This window comes from Abramis brama, assembly GCF_963993115.1.
Source record: "Abramis brama genome assembly, chromosome: 9".
Lineage (NCBI taxonomy): Eukaryota > Metazoa > Chordata > Actinopteri > Cypriniformes > Leuciscidae > Abramis > Abramis brama.
In genome coordinates, this window is record NC_139971.1 from 29,585,455 (window position 1) to 29,611,191 (window position 25,737).

At 37.5% G+C, this 25,737-nt stretch overlaps 2 protein-coding genes across 2 annotated transcripts; one reads left to right on the forward strand and one right to left on the reverse strand.

The window, feature by feature from the left end:
- The first annotated feature begins 247 nt into the window (after window positions 1-247).
- ttc38 (tetratricopeptide repeat domain 38) lies at window positions 248-11,398 on the forward strand. The gene is made up of 14 exons (XM_084124064.1): window positions 248-638; window positions 1,161-1,238; window positions 1,330-1,411; window positions 2,283-2,454; window positions 3,051-3,224; window positions 3,879-3,954; window positions 4,403-4,522; window positions 4,613-4,672; window positions 4,772-4,810; window positions 6,066-6,147; window positions 7,922-8,087; window positions 9,826-9,985; window positions 10,067-10,140; window positions 10,963-11,398. The coding sequence occupies exons 1-14, from the start codon at window positions 609-611 to the stop codon at window positions 11,048-11,050; spliced, it is 1,401 nt and encodes a 466-aa protein (XP_083980190.1). The 5' UTR covers window positions 248-608; the 3' UTR covers window positions 11,051-11,398.
- Window positions 11,399-11,447: 49 nt separating this feature from the next.
- On the reverse strand, window positions 11,448-25,615 carry tspan33b (tetraspanin 33b). Its single transcript, XM_084124066.1, has 8 exons — window positions 25,435-25,615; window positions 23,246-23,303; window positions 23,029-23,156; window positions 20,942-21,016; window positions 20,065-20,160; window positions 16,754-16,882; window positions 12,486-12,647; window positions 11,448-11,743 (listed from the first exon to the last, which is right to left on the reverse strand). The coding sequence occupies exons 1-8, from the start codon at window positions 25,528-25,530 to the stop codon at window positions 11,675-11,677; spliced, it is 813 nt and encodes a 270-aa protein (XP_083980192.1). The 5' UTR covers window positions 25,531-25,615; the 3' UTR covers window positions 11,448-11,674.
- Window positions 25,616-25,737: the final 122 nt, after the last annotated feature.

The window sequence follows — 25,737 nt, forward strand, 5'->3', positions numbered from 1 at the left end:
TTAAAAATGCACAACAAGAAATACATATAAAAGGGAAACTGTAGTAAATCTTGACATTTGTAAACAGGGCACGTGCATATGTTCATTAGCTTTATGCAGCACAACAACCCACTCCTGATTTTTGCACTGCCGCCTCTATGTAAACATTTACTTTTACTTTTCAGACATACACAATGGAAAGGGAAATACTCATTTCCGTGAATCGGTTCCTTTGAACGGTTCGTTGTAATGAGCTGGTTCAAAAAATGATTCACTGCATTCTTGTACGTCATCACGCATTTCCTGATATCATGGCATGGCGTTCTAAATGTTCTAGTAAAACCTTACAGACAATTTAATTAGTAAGGGGTTTTGTTGTTGAATATGTCCCAGTTCAGTTTGTCGCTGTTAAATGCGTGACTTGGCTAAAAATATTGATAACATTGCGAGTCGGCCGTGTTCGAAAAAGGGCTCTTGGTTCAATAAATCAGTTAATTGTTAACCAAGAAACGATTTGTGAACAAATCATTCAAACTGGTTTTGTGAACCGTTTCAACCGATTCATCATAAGATCCGACTCCAAAGGTCCTTGAATCGTCATCACTTGTTAGAAACTAGCAGCTGTGAGAATGAACGCCGCTAGTTTCAGAGATTGCAAGGTAAGTTAGAAACTTGTTTTCAATAGTGCATAAGAGTTTCTCGAGTTATTTTGAGTATGTAACTTTTTATGGGGTTCGCGAGATAAAAACGCAATGTCGAGCTGTAAATCTCTTGAGAAGTGTTTCTATAAAAGTGTAAACCTTTTGACCTTGGGATTAAGGATTAGTTTGTTTGAGTTTGCTTCATTAAACAACTCAACAGTAGAAAGAAATGTTATATTATCACCTGCAGTGCACGTTGAAGGCAGGACAAACCTTTGTAAACAACACAATGTAACTAATACAAAAACAAAACAACAGAACGCTGTAAGAACTGCATTGACAGTGAAAATAGTCTTCAGTTTGCGCTTTGTCAGCAGTTTCTATTTCATAACAGATTCAATTCTCCTTGTTCTGCACTGTGCAGTATATTCCATTAGATATTGTATTTAATTGCATCGGTGGCACAAAACTAATTCAAGCAATCTTACTTGGCCATCAAATCTCAGTTACACTCCTTATTCTCTGTTGTGCATGTGTTAGGCATGGAAATCAGAGGGTCTGATGCTGTCCACTAGCAGCAATGAGGCCTGTAAACTATATGATGCTATACTGTCTCAGGTACATACATCAAAATACACTGATTTTAATAACTATGTGTTTTTTTTTCTTCTGCATATAACTAACCTGAACTAATGTCTCTGTTAATCAGTATGTGACCTGGCGTAATGATGAGACACTGGGAGGAATAGAAGGCTGTATTACAGCTGTCAAAGCTGCAGACCCGGACTTTGGTACGTGATTGCAACACTGAGCATTGTAGTCTGTCTTGGTAAACACGTCAATGTAAAAAAGGTTGTTTTAAATGTCTTCTGGAATACTTGGTTCTTTATTGGTAAATTGTATTCTGCTGTCACTTTTTTTAAAATCACTCCACAGTGTCTGTCTACGATGGAAGCTTGTATCCGCCACCAAAAATAAAAAAGATAATTGCAACTTTTTATCTCACAATCCTGACTTTCCCCTTACAGTTGTGAGTTTATATCTCACAATTCTGTCTTTATATCGAACAATTCTGAGTTTATATCTCGCAAATATGAGTTTATACCTAAACTCAGAATTGCAAGAAAAGAAGTCAGAATTGTGATATATAAACTTGCAATTGTGAGCAAAGAAAAGAAAGAATTGTGAGTTTTGGAATTGCGAGAAATAAAATCAGATTTTTTTTCTCTCAGAATTGCGAGATATAAACTCGTAATTGTGAGTTATAAAGTCCAAATTGTGAGATATAAACTCAAGAAATAAAGTCAGAATTGCACTTTGTGTCTTCGCAGTTCTGACTTTTTTTCTCAAAATTGTGGACAAACTAGTTGTAAAGTAGGATTTGCATATATATATAATCTCTGTGAGAAAAAAAGCCAATAATGTGAGAGAAAATGTTGCAGGAGTTACATTTTTATCCTATGGCGGAAACAATCTTCCACGTCTTCTCACATTATATAATTTTATCTCAAAATCAATAATGTCTATTCATTTATTTGGTAAGTAACTGTGTAATAAGTGTGATAATGTGCAATCAACTGGTCATTATCGCAAGATAAACCCCTTCAGGTTTATACAATCCATCCATGACAAGTCCTCATTAGTGTGTCCACTGTGCTGCAGTTATGGGTCATGTGATCTCTACTGGGCTCGAGTTGGTGGGCACAGGAAGTTCAGTCCTGCGGGATGAGAGATTGGCCAGCGCTGTGAAGAAGACTGTGGAGCTGGCGAACTGTCAGGAGCTCACGTCCAGAGAGAGAAACCATGTGAAAGCCATGGAGCTCTTCTCTAAAGGGTGAGTTCACATGAAACGGACTAAGAGCTGCATGAGAAGATTCATCCGACGATATTACGAATGTTTCACACTCTAAAAAGATTTTATTTATTTTTTTCTGGTTAATTTTAAGCAGTGTTGCCTTTGGCCAACAAGCAGTTATGAATTTGTTCTTTTAAGATTCATGTTACCCCACTGTATCCTTGGGCTGTAAAGAGTGTGACTGTCATATGAAACTAAGTTTTAGCTTGATTAAAGTTCTTGAATAAAGCAGCCTTTTTACAGAAGTTTCCCAATCATTTATGTTCTCAGCTCTCAGAGGTGACATACATTTAATAAATGTTTGCTGGTAAAAAAGAAAAAAAAGAAAAATTATCATCTGAAAAGGATCCCCTCAAAATACCAAAGGCTGTAATACAGTTGTTATCATTAACTAAAATTGTTTTTGATAATTGCAATAAATCTGAGATGTACAGTAAATATACGGAAAAAAAAATCAAATTACTCAATCTAAATACTATCATAGTAGATAAATAATACTAAAATAACACTGCTGTACTATGTAAATGTAAAATGATTAATTTATTTTTTTTAATGACTGAAGTACTGTGTTTCAGAGCCCTGCACAAGGCCTGTGAGGTTTGGGAGGGTATTCTGGCTGATCACCCCACAGACATGTTGGCACTGAAGTTTGCCCATGATGGATTCTTCTACCTGGGTGAACAGATTCAGATGAGGGACTCGGTGGCCAGAGTGCTTCCCCATTGGAAACCACATATGCCATTGTACAGGCAGGTGCTCGTGCTCCACCGATGCCAATCTGAATACTGGCTTAAAATCATTTTACCATGTGGTGGTAAAATAATTATTTTAAAGAATTAAAATCTCATTTTTACTTAAAATCATTTTTACTGAAATCTTTTATTTTTAATTATTTTATTTTATTTTTCATTTTACCAGGTTAAGTTTTTCATATCTAATATATCTTTCAAAACCCAACTTGGTCCACATGTCAAAAACTATTTTAGAAGTGTCCTGAAATTAAATGAATCAAATTAAAGGGAAAGTTCAGGCAAAAAATTAAAATTATGCCGTCATTTACTCACCCTCAACACACTTGTATGAATCGTTTTCTTCTGCTGAACCCAAAAGAAGATATTTTGAAGAATATGGGTAACCAAACAGTTGTGGGACCCCATTGACTTCCATAGTGTGGAGAAATAAAATACTATGGAAGTCAGTGGTGGTGCCCCACAACTGTTTAGTTAAACATATTCATCAAAATATCATCTTTTGTGTTCAGCTGAATAAAGACACTCATACATGCTTGGAAAAACGTGAGGGTGAGTAAATGATGACAGATTTTTCATTTTTTGGTGAACTATCCCTTTAAATGTTTAACTAATTTATTCTAAGTAAATGTTTTCATTGGATGTGTTTTCCAGTTATCTTAAAGGGATGTATTCCTTTGGGCTTCTTGAGACTCGTTTCTATGACGAAGCTGAAAAAATGGCAAAAGAGGTAGTATTTTTTTAATTGCATATTCAATTAATGTCATTCATTAGTATTGCTCACTACTTTCCAATGGTATGGCACTATAATGTAAAAAATCACTAATTAGTCTATTAAACATGCATTATTAATTATAATTTTAATATTTATGTGATAAACCTATTTTTAATGCAGCAGAGACAGTAAAAGTGTTGTGCTTGTCTTGCAAAACCGGTTAAAATAAACAGAATAATATCAGATGTCATAAATCAAATAACATTCACATGTCCAGTGTACTGGATATTTAATATTTTATAGTTCCCCACACAGGAAATTATTTATTTTATTAATTACTTAATAACTTAATATTTAAAAAAAATATTGAACTATATTTATGCTATATAAAATGCTGTTTCCCCCCCCCCCATAATTTCTTATTAACGTAAAGCACCATGATTATAATGTAATATTTCTGCAGGGCCTGGCTTTGACTCCTCAGGACGGTTGGAGTGTCCATGCTGTGGCTCATGTCCATGAGATGAAAGCAGAGGTGGACAAGGGGTTAAAGTTCATGGCCTCTACAGAGAAAGACTGGATAGTCAGTTTCAGAAAGATTGTATAAAACATGTGCAGCACATTGTGTATGGTATAATACATATACATATGATGTCTTATTTCTCCCTTAAAGGTTTCCGACATGTTGGCGTGTCATAATTACTGGCACTGGGCTCTATATCACATTGAGAAGGTAAGAAAAAGAGAGGTAACATTACATCCACTACAAAAAGAACACAAGTTACTTTTATCCCTGTGTCTTTCATGGATTTTTTTTTTCTTTCTTCCACAGGGGAATTATGAAGCAGCTTTGAATATTTTTGATGAGCAGGTCAGTTCACTACTGTGCTTATGACACTCTTTGACAATGCATTTAAGAAGTGGCATGGTACTACTGTGGTTTGCATTGTAATACCATGTTTGTTTGTTTTCTACAATGTATCATGGTATTCTTTAAAGTGCTTTGGAGTACCATGTAAATATCATGGTGTGTGAATATGGTAAGATATTCAGTATATATCCAAGGTATTTCCATCTGATACCAACTGTGGTACTTCCACAGTACTTAAATCATGTAGGCATGTGGTGAATGTAATTAGTCACACCAGGGGAGAAATGTAAATCCTGTCTTGTGTTCCATGTGGAATGTGACAGATTTAAGATGAACGTTGAATTGATTTAGACAGGAGCATATGGGTGTCAAGCCCAGTTCCAGGGCAACATCTTTAGACTACACTCTCTTGAATATACAGTATATAAATCATTCATTAATTTACTGCAGGTACACACTGTCAACAGACCATCAGTATATAGAAATTAGAATATTGAAAGCTATCAAACTAAAATTGGAGTTAATGCATTCATTTAATAACCGATCATTCTTTATATAGTAAAATCTTTATCTTGAATAGAAGGGTTGAATATTTTTACATTCACCTCAGCAGGTGCCTTTAGTCTCCATGAGGGCACAGCGAAGACACTCTTAACTAGAATGCTTTATATTTAGAAAGTTGTTAAAAATGTAAATAACACTGTGATAACTTTCAAAGCCATTAACAAAGATTACATAACTTAAAAGCTCCGTTATATAAAGAGCAGTAGTTAATGTAGACAACAAGGTTTGTGGACACCAGAACAAATCGTAATGTTAATATGGAGTTGGGTCTCCCCTTTACTTTTATATCATCTTCCACAGTTCTGGGAAGGCAGAAATGCATATCATGACCCCTTTAAATTTATCCCAGTGGTGTTCCGGTCTGGTCTTTGTGCATGTCATTCAAGTTCTTCTAGTAAAACATTTAGTTTTGGACCTCTCTTTGTGCAAACCATGCTAAAACAGAATAAATACACCCAATTGTACTTAAAATGTTGATGATTGCACAGCTATATGCTTGATTTTATGCACCTGTCAGTAATGGACGTAGCTGAAATTGTCCAACCGGTTGATTAGAGAGGAGCATATGGTGTCATTATACATTATACAACTTATTATATAATGTAACAAGGATAATTAAAGTTATGACAAATTGTTACCTAGATGTGGAATAGAAATGACTGGTCATGGGACATTTAAAACCTTTCTCCAGGTTTATCTGCGCTGTGTGAAGTCTGGAGCCATGCTGGACACCGTTGATGCTTGTTCATTGCTCTACAGGCTAGAGCTGGAGGGTGAGATGTCATTAAGTCTTAAAATACATATTGAAAACAACAAAACCTCACCATCTCTGAGCAGGAGTAGAAAAACATTTTTGTTTGTGCAGGCTGAACACATTTGCTTTTAACAGTTTAATCAAGGCAGGTTTTGTCTGAAATCTGCACTGGAATATAACGCAAATCTGTTGTGTTGAAAAGCCCTGATGTGGTGTGAAGATCGTGCTTGGCATCATGTGAAGACTGGTGTTAGGCAAGTTTCTGAACCTCGGAAATAAGTGTATTTTTGGGTAAAGAACTTGACTGGTGAACACGGCAGATGCCTGGGGGATGGGGGGTGGCTAACATAATGAATAAATTATTATATGCTTTAAAAAAGTAGAAATAAATCTATTACCTTTTTTTTTTTAAAACAATAGTGATATATTCTCTGAAAACTGAAAAAGTTGTATTGTATTACACAATTTTGCGTTTTAAGATTATAGGGAAACGAGACGAATACTGATTAAGAAAATTATTTTTGGGTCAAGTGACAAAACCTGTTTCTCTTTTGGAACGTAGTAACAGGAGGAGATGTTTACGGTACATTACAATCTATGAAGTTCAGTTTTACCCTCTGGGACTCGAGGACTTGTGACATTCCACAGAGAAGATAAATGGAAGTAATAAAGGAGGTCAACATTTGGTTGAAAAAAATTACTAAGGTTACAAAAAACCTCCTCCTGCTCCATTTTATTTAGCCCATTTATTGGCACAGTTGAAGACATCATGATCTCTTTTCAAGGATATATTTAAAGTCTTTGCTGAAACTACAGTTTATTCAGCTTTTAGAATGCTTTTCACAGTTTATATTTTAAAGCAGCTTTACAGAAATATTAACTATAGTCACATAGTGCCAGCGAAAACCCTTTTTGGCATTATAAAACTACCGTCAGGGTTTACTAAAGACATTTATTGAAAAATTTAGCGATGAAAAGTGGACACATTTTGCGGCTGACCTTTATTGCATTTGTAGGAGTTTTCCTTAGAGACACAATATTAATGGTAGGAGAGTATTTAAATAAATTATGCATGAATAAACGTAATTTACGTAGGTTTGCAGAAATCAATTAACTGGTATTTGTGCCATTTAAAAAAAAAAAAAAAAAAAAGCATGTTCTAAAGCATTTTGCACTTGACATTGCTGTCTGTGTTCTTTAATTTTCACATTGTCAGTAGATCATCCGCAGAATTTCCACTCCCAAATGCACATTTACGGTATTGCAGTATCACGCTATTTTGCCTTGTTTAGTAAACCAAACATGATAGTAGGTAATCATGTTTGTTTAGAAAAAGTATTATATTAATTTGTGTTATTAATATAGTAGCCTCTGAAGTCCATTCTAAAGCGTGCAAGCTTACAAAATTACTTGAAACCCTGCAAACCAAGTTTGTCTTCTATGAATTAATCTTATGAGCTCAAATGTTTTTGTACAATGCTAATTCACAGGACAGAGTTCATGAACTTTAGCTCTCCCGTATACACATGCGTATGAACGAAAGTGAATGGATTGTGAAGTCTAGCATGACCGGAAGGCACCGGCTGGAGGGGTGCTGGCAGCGGCCAGTGAAGCGTCCCTTTGCTCTCTGGCTGGTGTAGCTGCCGGTAGGCATGGTTCAGAAACACAGATGAGCTGGGATAGTGGGAACTGGTGTATCCAGTGTAACTGGATATGTTTGATTAATGAATAAGAGGCATGTTGTTGTGCTGAAATGCACAACTTTGTGTGTATAAAATATGTTTTCTCGGCAGGTGTGAGCGTGAAGGACCGCTACAGAGAGGTGCTGCAGGTGACCCAGCCACATACAGAGGACCACACATTACTTTTCAATGACCTGCACTTCCTCATGGTTTCCCTGGGAAGCAAGGAGAGCGCCACCACTCAGCGCCTGCTGGAAAGTCTGCAGGAACTAGCTAAGTGAGCCGCACGCATTACACAACCCACTCAAGAGATTACATTACAGCCAGGTTCTGCTCACGGATGGGAGTTTGTGGAGGCTGAGTCATGGACAAATGTAGCGTGTCTTCGGGCTCTGTATGAGATTTCTTATAAATGTCCCTGCTCTGGGGAAGACTGGCATCCTCAAGGCTGATGCGCTGCATGCATATTTATTCCGATTTCTCATTACGGCCAAAACAAACGTCCGGTAAAGGTTGTACAGAAGAACACAAAGTGTATTGAAAGTAAATCCAAGCACAAAAATACATTTCTTGTCAGCTTGCTGCGTTTTATAAGATAACATGATGGAGAGGAATCCTCTGGGAGCTGTATTTTCAGCACAGCATCTGTTCAAAGAAAGCAGAGTTTTCTCAAAGAGCAGAATGTTTTTCGTTATCCACGTATGTTCTTTAGGCTTTAAGTAACAATTTTACACACACACACAAAACCTAGCCGAAATGGTTGTCTAAACCAGGCATTTTCAAACTTTTTGATTCCACAGACCACCTAAAATATAAAAGGGAATTATATACTTTCATGTGCTGCATAGATTTACACTGAAAAATCTAAAATATTATAAGTATGTGTTAAATATTATCTGGAAAATATTTTGTTTCTATTATGTTGACACTATTTTTTTCTACTCACCATTAGACTACTTTTAGATGGATAAAACCTGAATAGAAACAACAAACAAAACACAACTTTGTACTTGTGCAACTTTGAACTAATTGATGGCTATCTGAACAGTTTTTATAAAGCCGAATGAAACAGTATGAAACGTATATCATTTCTAAATAAATCTGTAAATTAACCTTTTACATAATAATAGTAATATTATTTTCTTTTTTGTCTCATCTTTAACCTATTGTGGTTAAATCTCTTGCAGTCCCCCAGTTTGAAAACCCCTGGAGCTTCATTTATTAAAACCTTTTCAGACCCTGATGTAGTGCTAAGCACTTTTCCACATCAAAGACTGTTTTTATAAATATGAAACTTGACGTGGATTTTAGCGTACGCACAGATTTGATCTTAGAGTGTGCGTACGCTAAAATCCTTGCCAACGTTCATATTTATCAAAACAGTCTTTGACGTGGAAAAGTGCCAAGAAGAAGACCTACACACTTTTCCCTGCGGCAGAGAGTCGGGTTACTGCAGTTATTTGGAAATCTAAGCCATTCTTGCCAAGCACCTTTCTGAAGCATTTGGCCGTTGACTGGTGCTTTTTTATATGTTAATGACATCAATTAGACGGCGTTTACAAGGTGGAGATCTGAAACCATTCAGCTGCACACAATTTCACACTTATTTGCGATTTATAAATGTTTAATTCTGGAAGAGGGTGTATGCACGTTTTTTTTTTGCATACGTTCGTTCTCTGAATCACAAGTACATACTTGTGCATGTAGTACACATTTGTGCATACTTATCGTAAGATCAAATGTAGGACGGATTCCACACAACATTTTATAAATGAGGTCCCAGGTCTAAACAAGGAAAAAAGCTTCTGAAACAATATGATTTTCTTACTTTGTATAACACAAAATGAGATGTTTTGAATAATGTTTTCCTTATCTACTAAAACATATAGTGGCCAGGGGCTGGTAAACTAAAAAAAAGTCATATTTGTTGTATATGGAGTGACATACGAATGAATAAGTGATGACAGAAATGTCCATTTTAGCATTAGTCATATGTCTCTGTTTTCCTCCCTCAGAGACCCAGCAGAAAACCATCAGTTCCAGATAGCTGAGCGTGTGGGGCTGCCCATGTGTCAGGCTCTGCTGGAGTATGACCAGGGAAACTACAACCAGGCCGTGGAGCTGCTTAAACCCATCAGAGACCGCTTCGTAGAGATAGGGGGCAGTGACGCACAGGTCGTTCTTCGCTTCACTGCAGTATGTATTAGATAAGCAGTGTTTCCACTATAAACAACCTCTTTATTTGTTTCTCTGCAGAGAGATGTTTTCCATCAGCTCCTTATTCATGCTGCCATGAAGTCGGGAGACAAAGAACACCAACGATTTGCCAGGTAAATGTTGTGTTCTAACCCTCTAAGTGGAAAATGGTTTTCAAATAGCTCAGTTGTTGTCTTTTGTGCTTTTATGCTGCACTTTAAAGGTGTTGTTAGGTTTCCAGCTCTATAGACAGTGTAGGATGCAAGCTGACAATTGCCACATTAGCATAATTTGCCCTGTTAACTTCCATTGTAAGCATGATCAATTTTTATTCCCCTGGCAGAATCTAGAAGATATGTAGCATTTTAAAATCTTTAAGATTTGTTTTAATTAGTACGACCCTTTTAGATTTTCCTGATTCATATTTTTTTCTTCTTGTCCCTATCTACTAATCTGTGTTATAAACACAGATGTCTTTCCAGGCTGATAAACAACTTTTGTTAACTGAATAGAATAATACATCAGGAGCCATGGCCAAATACCTTGCAAAAGAAAGAAATGAACTGGTTTTGAACAAAGGCACACAACAGATTGAAAGTGCACAGTTGGCAGCACATTTTCACATAGTAATCTGTAAAACTTCTATACAAGGCCACAGGGTTTCCATTAAAGATGAACTGTAATGTCAATTGATGTTCTGCTGTCCATGGATGCCTGGTATTTGTGTGTAATTCAGTTTCAAACAGAAATTTACATATTGCATTTCATTAGTATGCAATGCTCATAAATCGAAATTCTTCCAAATTTCAAACTACCACCTGTTCTACACAGGTTGCACATGAAATTAAGTGCATGTAAATATTTGTAAAATGCCTGATTTAGACAGCAGTGTTGTCCTGCAGGGATTTTCTTAGACACTTTCTAAGGAAGCAGGCGCTGTTGTGTTTTGTCCCTAGATGCATGCTGACTGAGAGAGATGCAGTGCGGCCAAACTCCCTGCTCACAGACCGTCTGATCCAGAGAGCCCACTCCTTACATGTTTAAATTCAGACCCTATTCCCAAAGCACTTTACACCCTGTTCTCTGGTGGTATAATTACAGGCCGCTTTCCGAACTCATTTAACAGCAGACATCAGATCAGAGAGCCCTGTGTACAGCCCAAGAGTTTGCACTGAACAAAGTCTTCTGTTTAATGGGTTCACTCCGCCGACTATGTCTAAATGTTAGTCTAGCCTCTTCCATTGCATGACATAAATTAAATGGAAGTGTGCAAGAAATCCCTTGCAAAGATATTTTGCATTACATATTATTCAAGCCCAAGCAGTATTTTTTCTCTAGGCATTTAACAAATGACTGTGATTATTCAATAAAAATGAACTTACAAATGCAAAACGTCTGGAGGCATATTTGTAATTAAGAAATAACAAACAATTCCACAAGCTTTACAAATAGAAGCTTTACTTTTTTTCTTTTTCTTTTTTAGCAAATAACAACAATATATAAACCAAAATAGAAAATGAATAAGAAAATGCTCCGAGGCAGAGTGAAAGGAAACTGAGAGGAAAACGTGCTGTAAGTGTGAGAGCAGTCGTTGCAGAATGGAAGCATCACTCCAGTGTGTGAGAGAGTTTGGCAGAACTGCAGGTATGCTGTGACCGTCCGCTGCCTCTACAAGACGGATCCGATCTCTTTCTGGATCTCAGAAATGAGGATCTGAGACAGAACGATGCCTGCGATCTATAGATCAAACAGAAGAATTGTGTCAGGACAGCAGTGTGCGAGAGAGGATCATAATTTCAGTTTCTGCCCAACACCCACTGAAAAATGTATGAATGGAAATGCAGTGCATTGCATTGAATTATATGGAATAAGCATATACTAATTTCAAAAGGACCACAATCTTAAAAGGGGATATATGTGTATAATTCAGGTTGTCTATCTATAGGCCTATCCTCAAATATATAAATGATTAGATAGGTCACAAACATACATTATGATGTATTTTCTCATTATTTCAGTTAAATTCAAACAAAAAAAAGTTAAACCGTGTAGCTTTAGCAATAGTCAATATTTATGTGTAATGGTTAATATTGATTAACAAAGGCAAGCTGCCATGACTTCAAAACTCGGAAGAGTAATTCACCAGTGGAGTTTTTATAATGAGGTAAATTACACACACCTATTTAAAAAATGTGAATTTTGAATCTGTGTTTATAAAAAAAAAAAAAAAAAAAAATGTTTGGGGTGTGTGTGTTTTGTGTAGAACAAAACGTCCAAGTATCATCAACATATGTTTACCACCGCAACGACCTTCAAATTTTGAGGGAACCACTGGAAAATTAGTCTTCCGGGTTTTGACATCACAGCTGCACCACCCTATTCAGTACAATGCTTATTTCTGCTGTACTGACCAATTAGCACCCATAATTAGAAGACCCCAAGCGTTTTGAGAAACTGAAATCATTTAACTGAATGTTACCTGTGGTAAAGCGAGACCCAGAGTCAGCGCCCCAACTAACATCAGGTGAGATTCAATCCATGTTACAGCTCTGTCTGCACAGCCCACCGGATAGATAGATTTAGTGGCGTCCACATAGTTCTGTGTCTGAACCCCAAAGCCACACATGGTGTTGATCACAGTCTGAAAGAGTAAAAGAGAAGATGTTTTTGTCGTTACTGCTTTGTCTCTTCAGATGTTACTAGTCTTTAAGCAGCAGGGGGCAGTAATGTTTTAGCCTCATCCGTGTCATGTTTGCTCTCCTTTTAAATCCATAGTTTACACATACAAACGTGATTAATTAATAGTTTTGCTCAAATGAGCAACACCATTAATACTATGCATATTTTGCCATATTTCTAGGGACCAGAATATTATCTGGGGAGATTCTGGACCAGTAAGCAACCAACCACCCAAAATACTACTTAGCACAGTAAAAACACCTGCACACATTAGCAACTGCATAAAAGTGTCCCGAAAAGAAGTACACGTGTACATGAAGTAAATTGTACAGTTTCTTGGTGCTTTTGATTCTGTTAATGATTTTTTCTCATTCATTTAGTCTGGTATTTTGCATGTTCAATGCTACAACCATAGGCAGTTTTTGACACCTACCCAGAACAGCTGGATCTTTTGACTCGACTGTGTCCTACGTAATCTAATGGGTCAGGGCCAGTCATTTCCCCTTCAGCTTTTTACAACTTTAGTGTGAGCATTTCACCATGCTTTCTGACATCCTGCGGGTGTTGAATTCCCTTTTGTTTTGTGGGTTGCTGGTGTAGAATGCAGGTCACGGTCATATCTATAGACGTATGCAGTTTTCAATTGAATATTTGCACCAGGAATTTACTTAACATTGTGTGGTCTAATTATAAAGACCTTTCTACAGAGATTTTACACAGCTTTCAGTATTCATCACTGATAACTGAAAAAAAAAAAAAAAAAAAACTACACATGAAAGATCATTTTTGTGTCTGAACGGGGATAAAATACCACTTTCAACAGCATTTCCAAAAGTATATTTTGTGTTGATGGTTATGCATCCCTGAACAGCTCACCATTAATAATGCCATGATTCATTTTCATAGCATCTGCCCTGCCATAGAGAAGTGCCATTGGCTCCATGTGAACAGCTGTTTGGATGAATCACAGCATTTTTTGTCATTCCTTTTGCTTCAAACAACATGTTTGAATACTGTAAGACAATTAAACCCATAAACCAAACATCTTTTCTCCGTCTGCATCATAAATGTAGCATAGTTCCTCAATTTCCTTTTGTTTTTGTTTGAAAGAATTGCATTTCGTTCTCTCTGACCTGTTTAGAGAGTGTTTATCCAGCAATCACCGTAGACATTTGCCAAGGGAACAGAGACCATAATATTTAGGTCTGCCAAGGAGTCGCTCTATATCGGTGATCTATGTTCTGTTTGAGTATCTTATCAGCATTTAGACACGTCTCACGGATTGAACTGAAGCACACATTTAGCATTTCAGCCAAGCAGCTGCTTTGGACGTCATGCCAAAATGCCATCGCTCGGTCATATGCTGCCTTTAGAGGCAAGAAAGCAATTCAGAACACATCAATTCTTCTCAAATTGCTGCTATGACAACTGTGTAGAAATTGAAACTTTGAATTACTGATACATTTGGTAAACCCAATCTGTTTAACTTCACAAAGCTTTTATAACAGGGGTTGTAATTAGCGGTGCAGGCCATCATCGTTAAAGATGAAGGCCCAAAGGACACTCTGAATCCGTCTTCCATGGCACTTTGTTGCAGAGTGCAATAAACCAATGAGCGCATACAGTTTTGCTGAGCTGATGAGATGAAAAATAATACAACTTTGCCTTTGCGCTAATGCTACACTACAAAGACTGAGAACAAAAAGGGTGGGATTGTGTTGAAATAAAGGATCAAAATGAAGGATCACTGTATAACTGAACTGTATAACATACAGTTAACATGGTTTTTGTCTGCATGTGCTACGCTCGCCACCTAGATGCTAGAGTGTTTTAGGTGGGTTGCCTGTGTTTTGCAGTGGCTAAAGCGTTCTGAGTGGTTGTTAGCATGTTGCTGTGCTGTTGCTAGGATATATTTGGGGGTGGGAGGTTAGTTGAAGGTGGGCTCTTTTAACATGGACCAGTAAGTCTCTATGATGTTTTGGGTCCTATAAGCTTATGTGGCTTGGGTCCACTGGTTTCCCACTGGTTTTATCATCCACTAGGTGAAAATTCTTATTTCTTAGAATTTTCTTTTAATGAAACTTAGAAAGAGCTATATATGAGCTGTAGTAGTAAAACTTTCCAGCAAATCATTAGTATGCTTTAGGTGTCCAATTTCAGTGTATGCACAATTGATTTTCAAAAAGATTTATCTGTCACATGTTTGTTCTGTTCTGGTTTATCTCTTACCTGTTTCCTTTGTTCCCATTTTCCCACCACTAGTTACTTTCCTTGGTTACTAATTAGTTCATCAGTTGTGTTAACTGTTCTTAGTTGTGTTAATTATGTCCGAATTCATTCACAGTACTCATAAAAGAGTAGGCAAAAAGTACCCGGATGACCTACTAGTTCCGATGGGAATTTGAAGTGTGTATATGATGGACACTTTACTATCCCATGAGGTCACGGGAGAGGATATGTGAATTTCAGTGAAGCGACGTAACTGATGCTGGTAGGTCACATGATAATGACAACATGGCAAATGTAGTACATCCAGTTTACATTAACATATCATACTATATAGAACGTACGTTTTTAGTGGTCGCGAAGTAATTAGTTATTCAAAATAAGAACCTACTCAAGAGAGTACGCAGTTTCGGACGCAGCCTGTGTATTTAAAGTCACCGTGAAGCGGAACTTGCGACCGACTTTACTTCTGGATTGTGACGTACTTTCCTAGTGAAACGCCTGGGTGAGAAAAATACAGGGTGTGGCTTGTTTTTTTCCCGCTGGGAATTGATTGGATCAGGAAAAGTGGGCGTTCCATTCAGCTTGCTGTCAAAGCTCTCAGCAGACTGACAGTTGAAGGGGATGTTCTACTCAAGCCGTCAAACACGTCATCAAAGAAGGAAGGCCATTTTTTTATCAACTTGCACAGATAAATTGTTCACCACAAGACTAGTAATGTGCGCTAACAAAGTAAAGAGGGTCAAATTTGATTTAATGCCGACTTTAAGCCCTTCGTTTTTCTCAGTTCTTTGTTCAGTCTTGTTTCTGTTATAGTGGTTGTGAGTTTTTTTCTCAGATTATCTCCTGTATCTACCCTTTGGATTGTGTTTATTAAAGACTGTTTTGAATTCTCCATCGCCGTGCGCTTCATTACAGCCACTCAGCGTGAGAGTATCATGGTTTCCACAAAAAATATTAAGCAGCACAACGGTTTTAACATTAACCCCCTGGGGTCGACTGTCGCGCCAGCGCGATAGGCTCGCTTTTTTTCTCATCAGTGCAAAAGAGACTCAAAATACTCTGTTGACCTTGATCTTACAAACAAGTTTCATACATCATTCGATCCTGTTAAGTGTGTATTTTTTTTGTATACTCACAATAAAAACAAAGTGTTGTGCTTTTTGCCAAATAAAGCAAAATAAACATGATGCGAGTTCTGCCTTCTCTCTGTCAGTGAAGTCCATTCTGAAACGCGTCCGAAAATTAACTATAACTCAGCGAATACTCAGTATTATAACTAATAATAATAACTAATGCTTCTTAAGTACCAAATCAGCATATTAGAATAATTTCTGAAGAGACTTGAGTTGCTGAAAATTAAGCTTTGCAATACAGGAATGTAAATATATGAAAATATATTGTGAAATGTTTCACAATTTTACTGTTTTTACTGTATTTGATTAAATAAATGCAGCCTTGGTGAGTACAAGAGACTTCTAATAATTAAAATATTTGACAGACTCCAAACTTAAATGATATACAGTGTTATTTTCATTCTCCCAATATATGGTTTTCCAAGGTGATTAAACCATTACTGTACATCTGTTGCCGCTATGAACATTTGAGAGAATGTTTTAAATTTAAAAGGGTGAAACTAGGGTATTATAAAACAATATTGTAAAGTTAAAATGTAATTATAATGATTTAGAGCTTCAGTCGCACCAGTGCAAAGCAACTCATAAAGCGGCATGTGAATCCTCGCTTCACACAGATCTCATATCTGCTTATTTGTATGTCCATTTTTATTTATTCATAACTGCAAATTAAAGATCGGTCTGCGTATAGCTGGTTTAATCTCACCTCTTCTGGTAGAGGAGTGCAGCATGAGAAGGGAACTGAACACCTCTCAGTGCTGGGGTTTGACGGGGTGCAGTTGAAGTAGAGGTTCCAGGACCAGTCGGTGTAGTTGTTCCAGCCACAGCATTTGAACTGCAAGGAGCAGCCAGGAAGGAAGAGAGAGAAAATATTATTTTTAGACACTGTCTCTCAGACCACATATTCATCTCCCATCCGCTGGACTCATGACAATTTTCATTGTGAGGAGGACAAAGAGGAAGGCATATCTAAAGAGACAGGAGAACATACTGTGCTGCATTTTAGAAGAGAACATTTGCTCATTTTGAGAGCCATGCATGTGTTGAGTTCACATTACCAGAGGTGGGCACAAATACATCAAAAACTATTTTGTTACAAACTACAAATACTGGCTCATGAAATGTAACAAAATAAAATACAAAATACTGATGTGAAAAATGTATTTAAATAAAATACAAGTAATTAGTATTTTGAAAATACAAAAATACTCCCACAATAATCTTAAAGGGTTAGTTCACCCAAAAATGAAAATTCTGTCAGTAATTACTCACCCTCATGTTGTTCCAACCCCGTAAGACCTTCGTTCATCTTCGGAACACAAATTAAGATATTTTTGATGAAATCTGAGAGCTGGATCACTCCTCCATAGGCATAAGGCATTATAACTTGCTGGCCCAGAAAATGTATTAAAGCTGCATTATGCAGCTTTGCCGATTTCTTCGCTGTTTTCTCGCTTTTTGCTTGCGGGTTTCTCTATAGAGCTCCCCCTACAGCTTCGGGATAGATATTTGACAACACTGTCGTCAAAATTTGTTGGCTCGTCCCATCTTCTCCCGCTGGTCATGTGCATTTGTTTTCAAAGAACCCGGCGAACGCACGGAGCCATGTCCACTGAGGTATGTATAATACACAGAAGGCTAGCATATAAATGTTTAGATATTATATGTGTGCAGTGCCGTAAAGCAGTTTGTTACATCGCGAGACCTGATATCACGCGATACTTCCTGATGCTGCGGCCGGCGGCCCGCCGTCCCAAAGTTGCAAGGGTGGTTTTTCGTCTCACAGGCGCTCGAGGGGTGCGAGAAGACCACCATTCAACCCGAAAACAGTCATATAACCATTCCAATGACTCCGAAGCTGTTCGGTTAAGATAAAAAAGTTACTTAGTTCACTTTTTTAATACATCGATATAGTCCAAGTGACTACAGTGGCTCAATCTTAAGTTTATAAAGCGACGAGAATACTTTTTGTGCGCAAAAAAAAAACGATTTTATTCCACTATTTATTTCCTTCTCTCTGGGCCTCGAGTTAGTTCACGTAGTGTTTTAGCGCAGCACATCTGTGTTGCACGTCACACGCATCACACACATGACCAGCGTCGGCCAATAGTGAGCCTACGTGTGACGTGCAACACAGACACGCTGCGCAGTTATACTATGTGAAAAAACTCGAGGCCCAGAGAGAAGGAAATGAAAAGTGGAATAAAGTCGTTATTTTTGTTGTTTTTTTGCGCACAAAAAGTATTCTCGTCGCTTTATAAACTTAAAGGTGGTATCAGCGATTTCAGGCCCAAACATAAATGTTCACATTCATCTAATCTTACCTAACGATCCGCTAGCTGCCCGCCCCATAAGCATGCCGTCAAAAAAACGCGTCTCTGTAGGCAGCCTAGGCTCTGAGATCTGCACACAAAAACAGTTGTTTTCACCCGGTTTAGCCAAACACTCAAAACCAAAATAAACAGTGTTCCAACCAATCACCGACAGGGGCGGGTGTTGCAAGGTTTTTGTGTGCAGCCGTCATAGGCAGCCGTGCACGAGCGCAAAACCTCACAACACCCGGCCCTGTCGGTGAAAACAACTGTTTTTGTGTGCAAATCTCAGAGCCTAGGCTGCCTACAGAGGCGCGTTTTTTTTGACGGCATGCTTATGGGGCGGGCAGCTAGCGGATCGTTAGGTAAGATTAGATGAATGTGAACATTTATGTTTGGGCCTGAAATCGCTGATACCACCTTTAAGATTGAGCCACTGTAGTCACTTGGACTATATTAACGATGTCTTTAATAAATTTTTTGGGCCAGCAAGTTATAATGTCTTAGAAGCCTATGGAGGAGTGATCCAGCTCTCAGATTTAATCAAAAATATCTTAATTTGTGTTCCGAAGATGAACGAAGGTCTTACGGGGTTGGAACAACATGAGGGTGAGTAATTACTGACAGAATTTTCATTTTTGGGTGAACTAACCCTTTAATGCCGTTTTTAAGAGGAGCAGCGCCACTTCTTCTCCTGTGTTCAAAACTCATTCACTTCTTGGAGGGAGCCCGGTCTACAGGGTGTCACGTGATTTTCGTGCATCTAACCTGGACATTGCCATTGCCAACATCAGACCGAAAATATGGCAAAATCGTTTACTATGGTGATAAGCATATGGTGATTTTTCTTAAGTATTTAAGTATTTGAAATACTCTAAATACACTCCCTCAAAATATTTTGTTACAAACTACATTTTATTTTTTCCACACCTGCAAAATACAAATGACAAAATACACTAAAGTAATTAAATACGTATTTAAAATACATTTAATTGAAATACTGCCCATGTCTGCACATTACTATATTTACCAATCTCAGCACTATGGTTAGGGATAAAATATGCAGAGTTGACCAAAAAAAATGAAAAAGTTGCTTTATTTCTCTCAGAATGTCCAAGCTGAGACAAGCTACGTAAATGTCAAAAGTACTGTAGCATTGGTCCAGATGATATAGAAATTATAAGAAATTAATAATTTTATTCAGAAGCATTAGATCAAAAGACTGATACAAAAAAAAACTGTACTGTTCTTAAAAAATCCTATAAAAAAGTTTCAAGGTTTCCAAAAAAAAAATTAGGCAGCACACCTGTTTTTTAACCAAATCAGCATATTAAAATTATGCAAAATTTGCATCATGTGACACTGAAGACTGGAGTAATGATGCTGAAAATTCAGCTTTGCCACCACAGAATAAATTAGATTTTAAAATATACAATAATAATAAAAGTTATTTGAAATTTCACAATATTAGTGTTTTTATTGTATTTTGGTTAAAATAAATGAAGCCTTGGTGAGACTTCAAAAACATTCAAAAACATGCAACCCATAAATGTATATTTGACAAAAATTTTGACAGTAAAAAAGCAAGTGTATACTGATTTTTGATTGGAGAAATGCACATGACTTCATATGGTGCCTGGTATGCTTTAGCATATGGCCAGATGCATTTTAAATCTGCACCGTCTGAACAAAATAAAACCCCTACCTCTTTTTGGATGTAGTCCATTAGGTTTTGAAGGTCCAGGTCATCTCGATAATCCACAATGGCTTTTTTCACAAATTTCCCCAGAGCATCGCGTGTCTGTGAACATGACACTTCATACAATCTAGCCACCAAATACATTTCCATACGTACCTAAAAATCAAACACTTACATCTGGGTTGTATATGCATATGTAATTGTGCTACGGGAGACAGGTCGACAGCGCTAATTCACCATGGCGGCTCTAACAGCATATGCTTTAGTGTGGTAATGAACTCTTGGGGCCCCCCTGAGCTCTCTCCTTCTCCCCTGTCAGTTCCTCTAACGCTGGCATGTTCAAGCACCTCTGAATGTCATTAACAGGAAGACTCCAAGAAAGCCTCCAACGAAACGGAACATTTGGTCCCACTTTGATGTGGCAAAGCTCTTTAATCATTAAGCAGCGAAGATGCTTGAAGCGTCATCGTTAAACTGCCCTCCCAGTTTAACGGTGTGTGCTGCGAAGTACAATGTGATGTAATACACACGACCTTCTCTTGGACTGTAGAACTTCAAGATTCCACTAGAATGATTAAAGAAATAGTAGACCGATAGGAAACTCTATAGCTAGCCTAGAATTGTTGTTACGGGTAAGATGAACAGTGGAAGTGAATGGTGAATTGCTTTTAAATGGACTTGATATCCCATGAGACAGATGACTGCTAGAAGAGGTTAACCCTCCCTAAAAAAAGCTGAAGCCTAATGTTACAATTAATCTTTAACGGCCCTCAGTGTATGAGAGTCGGAACAGTAAAATACTTCATGTGATAGCCTGTATTCCATATCAGTGCTGCAGAAAACACATCTAGTTTATAAACTGTGGTTTCAAGTGAAAGCTCACCTGGTCAGAGTAGAAGAAGCCCAGGATTGCAATGGCCATTTGGTTAAGAAAGACCAGGGTGAGACTAAATGAGAACTAGAGAGGAACATGAAAGAAGATTTGCTTACTAATGAACATTGTTTGTAACTGCTATTTAAATGAAGAATCAAATTTAACTGATAAATAGCAGATATATGTACAGAGAATACTGAGGCTAGTTGTCACGCGTTCTACTCTTTGTGCTTCGCTGTGTAGGTTTATTTTTTGACACTTTAACCCTTACTTTAACGCATACCTGGGGTCTTTAGTGACCCGGGACGTCATTCAATACCCTCCTCCTCATTCATTTTTTAAAGTAAGACATCAACCTTCTTAGTATTCCTCAATCAATTAATTATAAACAATATAACAAGAAAAAATAATAAAATTATAAAAGAATGCCTGTTTTCCAATTAATTTCAATTGTCAATAACTTTCAATTAAAGAATTGTATCGGGTCACTATAACGACCCGAGGTGTGTAACTGTAAGTATGCTAATTGACAACAATAATTTAATCTTTGATGACTGAATAAGTGCAATTCACCTTTATTCCACAAGGTGGCAATGTCTGATACACAAAGTGACGTTTCACTCATAGTTACCGCAGGCAGAAAACAAAAGAATAGGAAGTATCATCAGCAAAACTTGAAATGGCTCAGCGATTTACTGCAGAGCAAGTCCTGAACGCAATCAAATATTATGGCACTTTTCCACTACACAGTACCAGCTTGCCTCGGCTCGACTCGACTCGACTCGGCTTTGTTTGGTTTTCCACTGTGTAAAAGTTGTACCTGTACCTGCTTCCAGGTACTTTTTTTCGTACCACCTCCGGCGAGGTTCTAAGCGAGCTGAGGCGATACTAAAATGTGACGTGAAAACTTGGCAGACTGCTGATTGGTCAGAGAGAATCATCACTATTCACTGCGTCATCATTGCACGCGCCAGACGGAGTATCCTGAATAAAAAACAGCAAAAACAAAAACATCCAAAAACAGCATACACTCGATTTCCTCCATTGTCCCGTGTGTTTGAGTAGCGGGTGCCTCGCGTAGAAGATTAAGTCACGGCATTTTCCTGCGGCGTCGCTATGACGACCAGGTACTATTGTGGAGGTACTATCTGCAATGCAAAACGGAGCGAAAAGCGAGCCGAGCCGAGGCGGTACTGGTAATGGAAAAGCGCCATTAGTGTCACTGTCTCTTGATGGTGGATCTGGTGAAGAAGCTGTCAGTGATCAAAATATTGATTTTGAAGATGTTGAAAATGATAGTTTTGAGAATATGTTTGAGATCGCGAATATGAGCCAGATGCTGAATGTACTGGGAAATGAACTCTGATGATGACAGTGATGATGGTATAACACATCTGCTCAAACTGAACCCTTCCAAGCTCCAAAAAGTAACAAAATATGCTTATTTTATTATTCTGAAATTGTTTCTCTAATATCAGGAGGGTTTTATATTATCAAATCCGTGTTAAACATAGATCTGTGTCGCTAAAGACCGGAATATTTAAGAATGATTGGCAAAACATTCATACATTTAAGGGTTATCGAACTGGGTTATTGAAGTTATCGAACATTTCCACCTTAATTCCCAGAGAGAAAAATAAGACAAATGTGGGACATGTTGTCAGTAAAAACCATAGGAAAGTGACTTTCCTCCGAAAGTGACCTGACGTCATAAACACGACTTCCCAACTTGTAAATACGAACTTCCCAGGAGGACTTGAAAGCACCATTATTTCAGTTAGTTGCCAAGGCAACATTTTTTAATATTGATGAATTTAAGTTTTTATCTAATTACCTATATTTATATTTTATTGTATTTCAGCTTTATTTAATTAAACAAAAATGTTTTTAACAATTTTAATTTTGATAATCATAATAACCCTGAAATATGACACATGTATCATCATATCGTAACCTTTTAGTCCCCAAGATACACCCCATGTGACAACTAGCCCTGGTCTTCCTTATAACTACTGAAAAAGATGAAGGGTAAACCTTATTTTTAAGTCACTTTGAATAAATATGTTAATATGTGTAGTAATCAAATTTCTGCTCACAATTTTAAGGAGCCGTATATTTTCCCGCAGAGCTCCGATGCATCCACAGAAGGTGATGAAGAACATGACCACCCCCACCACAATGAGAATCACAGCAGGATCAATGATGAACGTGTCACGCACTGTGTCTGTGGAGGAAAAAAAAACAGAGAAAACGTCTTAACCTCGTAACTGGTCCACACACATCTGAGGAACACAAACTAAATAGTTGTCATACCTGTCGCTTTTTGAGCTTTGGCATATACCCCAATGGCTACAATAAGGAGAGAAAATACCTAAAAAAATTAATAAACATCAATAAATAACGTGAAAAAATAATCTACTACACAAAGTTACAAAACGGAGTTACTTTATACACTTTAGTTACACACACTCATATAGGTCTTTAATACACATTGGCCACAATTAATGGAACCCTTTTATTCAATACTTTTTGCAACCTCCTTTTGCCAAGATAACACCTCTGAGTTTTCTCCTATAATGCCTGAAGAGTTTGGAGAACACCTGACAAGTGATCAGAGACCATTCCTTCATACAGAATCTCTCCAGATCCTTCAGATTCCCAGATCCATGTTGATACACTCTCTTCTTCAGTTTTCTATAGGGTTCAGGTCAGGAGACTGGGATGGCCATGGCAGAAGCTTCATTTTGTGCTCAGCGACCTATTTTTTGTGATGATTTTGATGTTAGTTTAGGATCATTGTCCTGATGGAAGATCCAACCATGGCTGATTATAAGATTTCTAGCAGAGGCGTCAAGTTTTGGTTTTATCTGTTAATATTTGACTTCGCCATGTCTCTGGATAAGATGTCCTGGACCTCCAGCAGAAAAAAAGGCCCTTGATATTAAAGATCCAGCAGTTTATTTAATCGTACATACAGTATGTGTAACTTTTTTATTCCTGTGTGCGGTTTGCTGGCAAAAAGCTTTTCTTTCTTTAGTTTCATCTGACCATTGAATCCGGTCCCATTTGAATATCCAGTAGTGTCTGACAACTGAATATGCTGGAGTTTGCTTTTGGATGAGAGCAGAGGATTTTTCTTTAAAAAACTCTCCCAAACAACTTGTGGTGATATAGACAAGACTCATCTATTTGATGGTCCTTGGAGAGTCTTTGGCCACTCAAACTATCCTCTTCATCATGCATTAAGACAATATAGAATCGTGTTGATCTTAATTATTGCCCTGATGGTGGAAATGGACATTTTCAATGCTTTAGCTATTTTTCTAACAGCCATTTTCTATTTTGTGAATCTCAACAATCTTTTGCTGCGCATCAGCACTATATTCTTTGGTGATATTCTTTTTATGATTAATGGAATTTGGCCTTTATGTTACCTTATATTTATACTTTTTGTGAAACAGTAAGCCATGGCTGGACAATGTCATGTTCCTAGTCACCCTGGAGTGCTTAAAATTGTATAAATGAAGGGGAATGTACTTCAGATATATTTCCCTCATAAGAATTTCTAGGGGTACCAATAATTGTGGAGCCGTATTTTTATTTCATATGTGATTTCCCCCCCACATTCATTTGTTTTACTTCAACGAAAGGTTTGATTTGTGATTTTTTTTAATTTTTTTTTATTAAAGATCAAAAGGTTTAACAATGCATTTATATTTTTATGCATTCAGCCTTTTTTTCACATATTTTCACAGCCTTCTTTGATCATATTTACAAAGGGTGCCAATAATTCTGACCACGACTGTATTGGTTTCTCCACATACATTATTACTTTTATCATTTTTTTTAAACAAAGACTGCATTCCTGGAGTTATATGAAATATAACAGTCTCTGACCAATAGGCTGGTCCTGATACCCTGTTGGCATTGCTGGTAAAAAAAAAAAAAAACTTTTGTGTCATTATAAATGTCACATTAGATGTATAAATGCATTAGTTCCAGTGGGAAGTTTACAGGAAGCCTGAGAGTCCTGAATGAAAGCATAATGTGAGGCAATGCAGTGCGAGCAGTTCTTTATTTTGAATGGCAGATCCAGGCAGACTGTATCACACAGTCAATGCACTGATAAAACACACCACAAACACTACGAACAGAAGAGGAGAATGAGAACAGATGCTTTTGTTTTGATTGCACGTTTCTTTGGGGGATTAAAGCCTTCTGCTGCTTCATATTCTGAGATTACATTCTAAAGAATGGCATTTTTACACTTTTCATAGCTATGAAGTTCCTTACAATTGTATGCAAATAGAGTGTTCCGAAACGAGTCATGTTGTAGAAAACATTACGGTTGCAGCAGAACAATTGCGACAGCGAGTCTAAATTACACCCCCTGTTTTATTCATTTCAAAGCTGGCTAAAGAGCTTATGTTCTGCAGCCTGGAAATATCATGTCCCTCAACAAAAACCCATTTTGGAAGCTGGTGTCAGAAGGCCTTACTTACCCAGAATAAAAAGCTGAAGAAGAACAGGAAGTACCGAATCCAAGGGTTGACGAAAGAGAACATTTCCGTCCTGGTAAGGCTTATCTGCCTATCCATTCTAACAGATTTTTAGAGGCTGAAGACGATTAAAAAAAATTCAGCAATGCCAAACAGACATGCCATCCACCATGTAGCCAATAGGTTTCAGTCCGCAGCTAAACTGTTGCCCAAAATGGACTGCAACAGCTGTACATGTGGACTGATTTGCCGCATAGTTTAGTGTCTGTCGAAATGGCCAGAGCACCACGTTACATAAAAGCTGCC

Excerpts from the sequence above, each read along its gene's own strand:
- ttc38 (XM_084124064.1), top strand. The coding sequence starts at position 609 with ATGAACGCCGCTAGTTTCAGAGATTGCAAG. Across the intron at positions 1,239-1,329 it reads ATGATGCTATACTGTCTCAG|TATGTGACCTGGCGTAATGA; the intron begins GTACATACATCA and ends TCTGTTAATCAG. Across the intron at positions 4,523-4,612 it reads CTACAGAGAAAGACTGGATA|GTTTCCGACATGTTGGCGTG; the intron begins GTCAGTTTCAGA and ends TCTCCCTTAAAG.
- tspan33b (XM_084124066.1), bottom strand. The coding sequence starts at position 25,530 with ATGGATAGGCAGATAAGCCTTACCAGGACGGAAATGTTCTCTTTCGTC. Across the intron at positions 23,157-23,245 it reads CAAAGCTCAAAAAGCGACAG|ACACAGTGCGTGACACGTTC; the intron begins GTATGACAACTA and ends TTTCCTCCACAG. Across the intron at positions 16,883-20,064 it reads TGGACTACATCCAAAAAGAG|TTCAAATGCTGTGGCTGGAA; the intron begins GTAGGGGTTTTA and ends TGCTCCTTGCAG.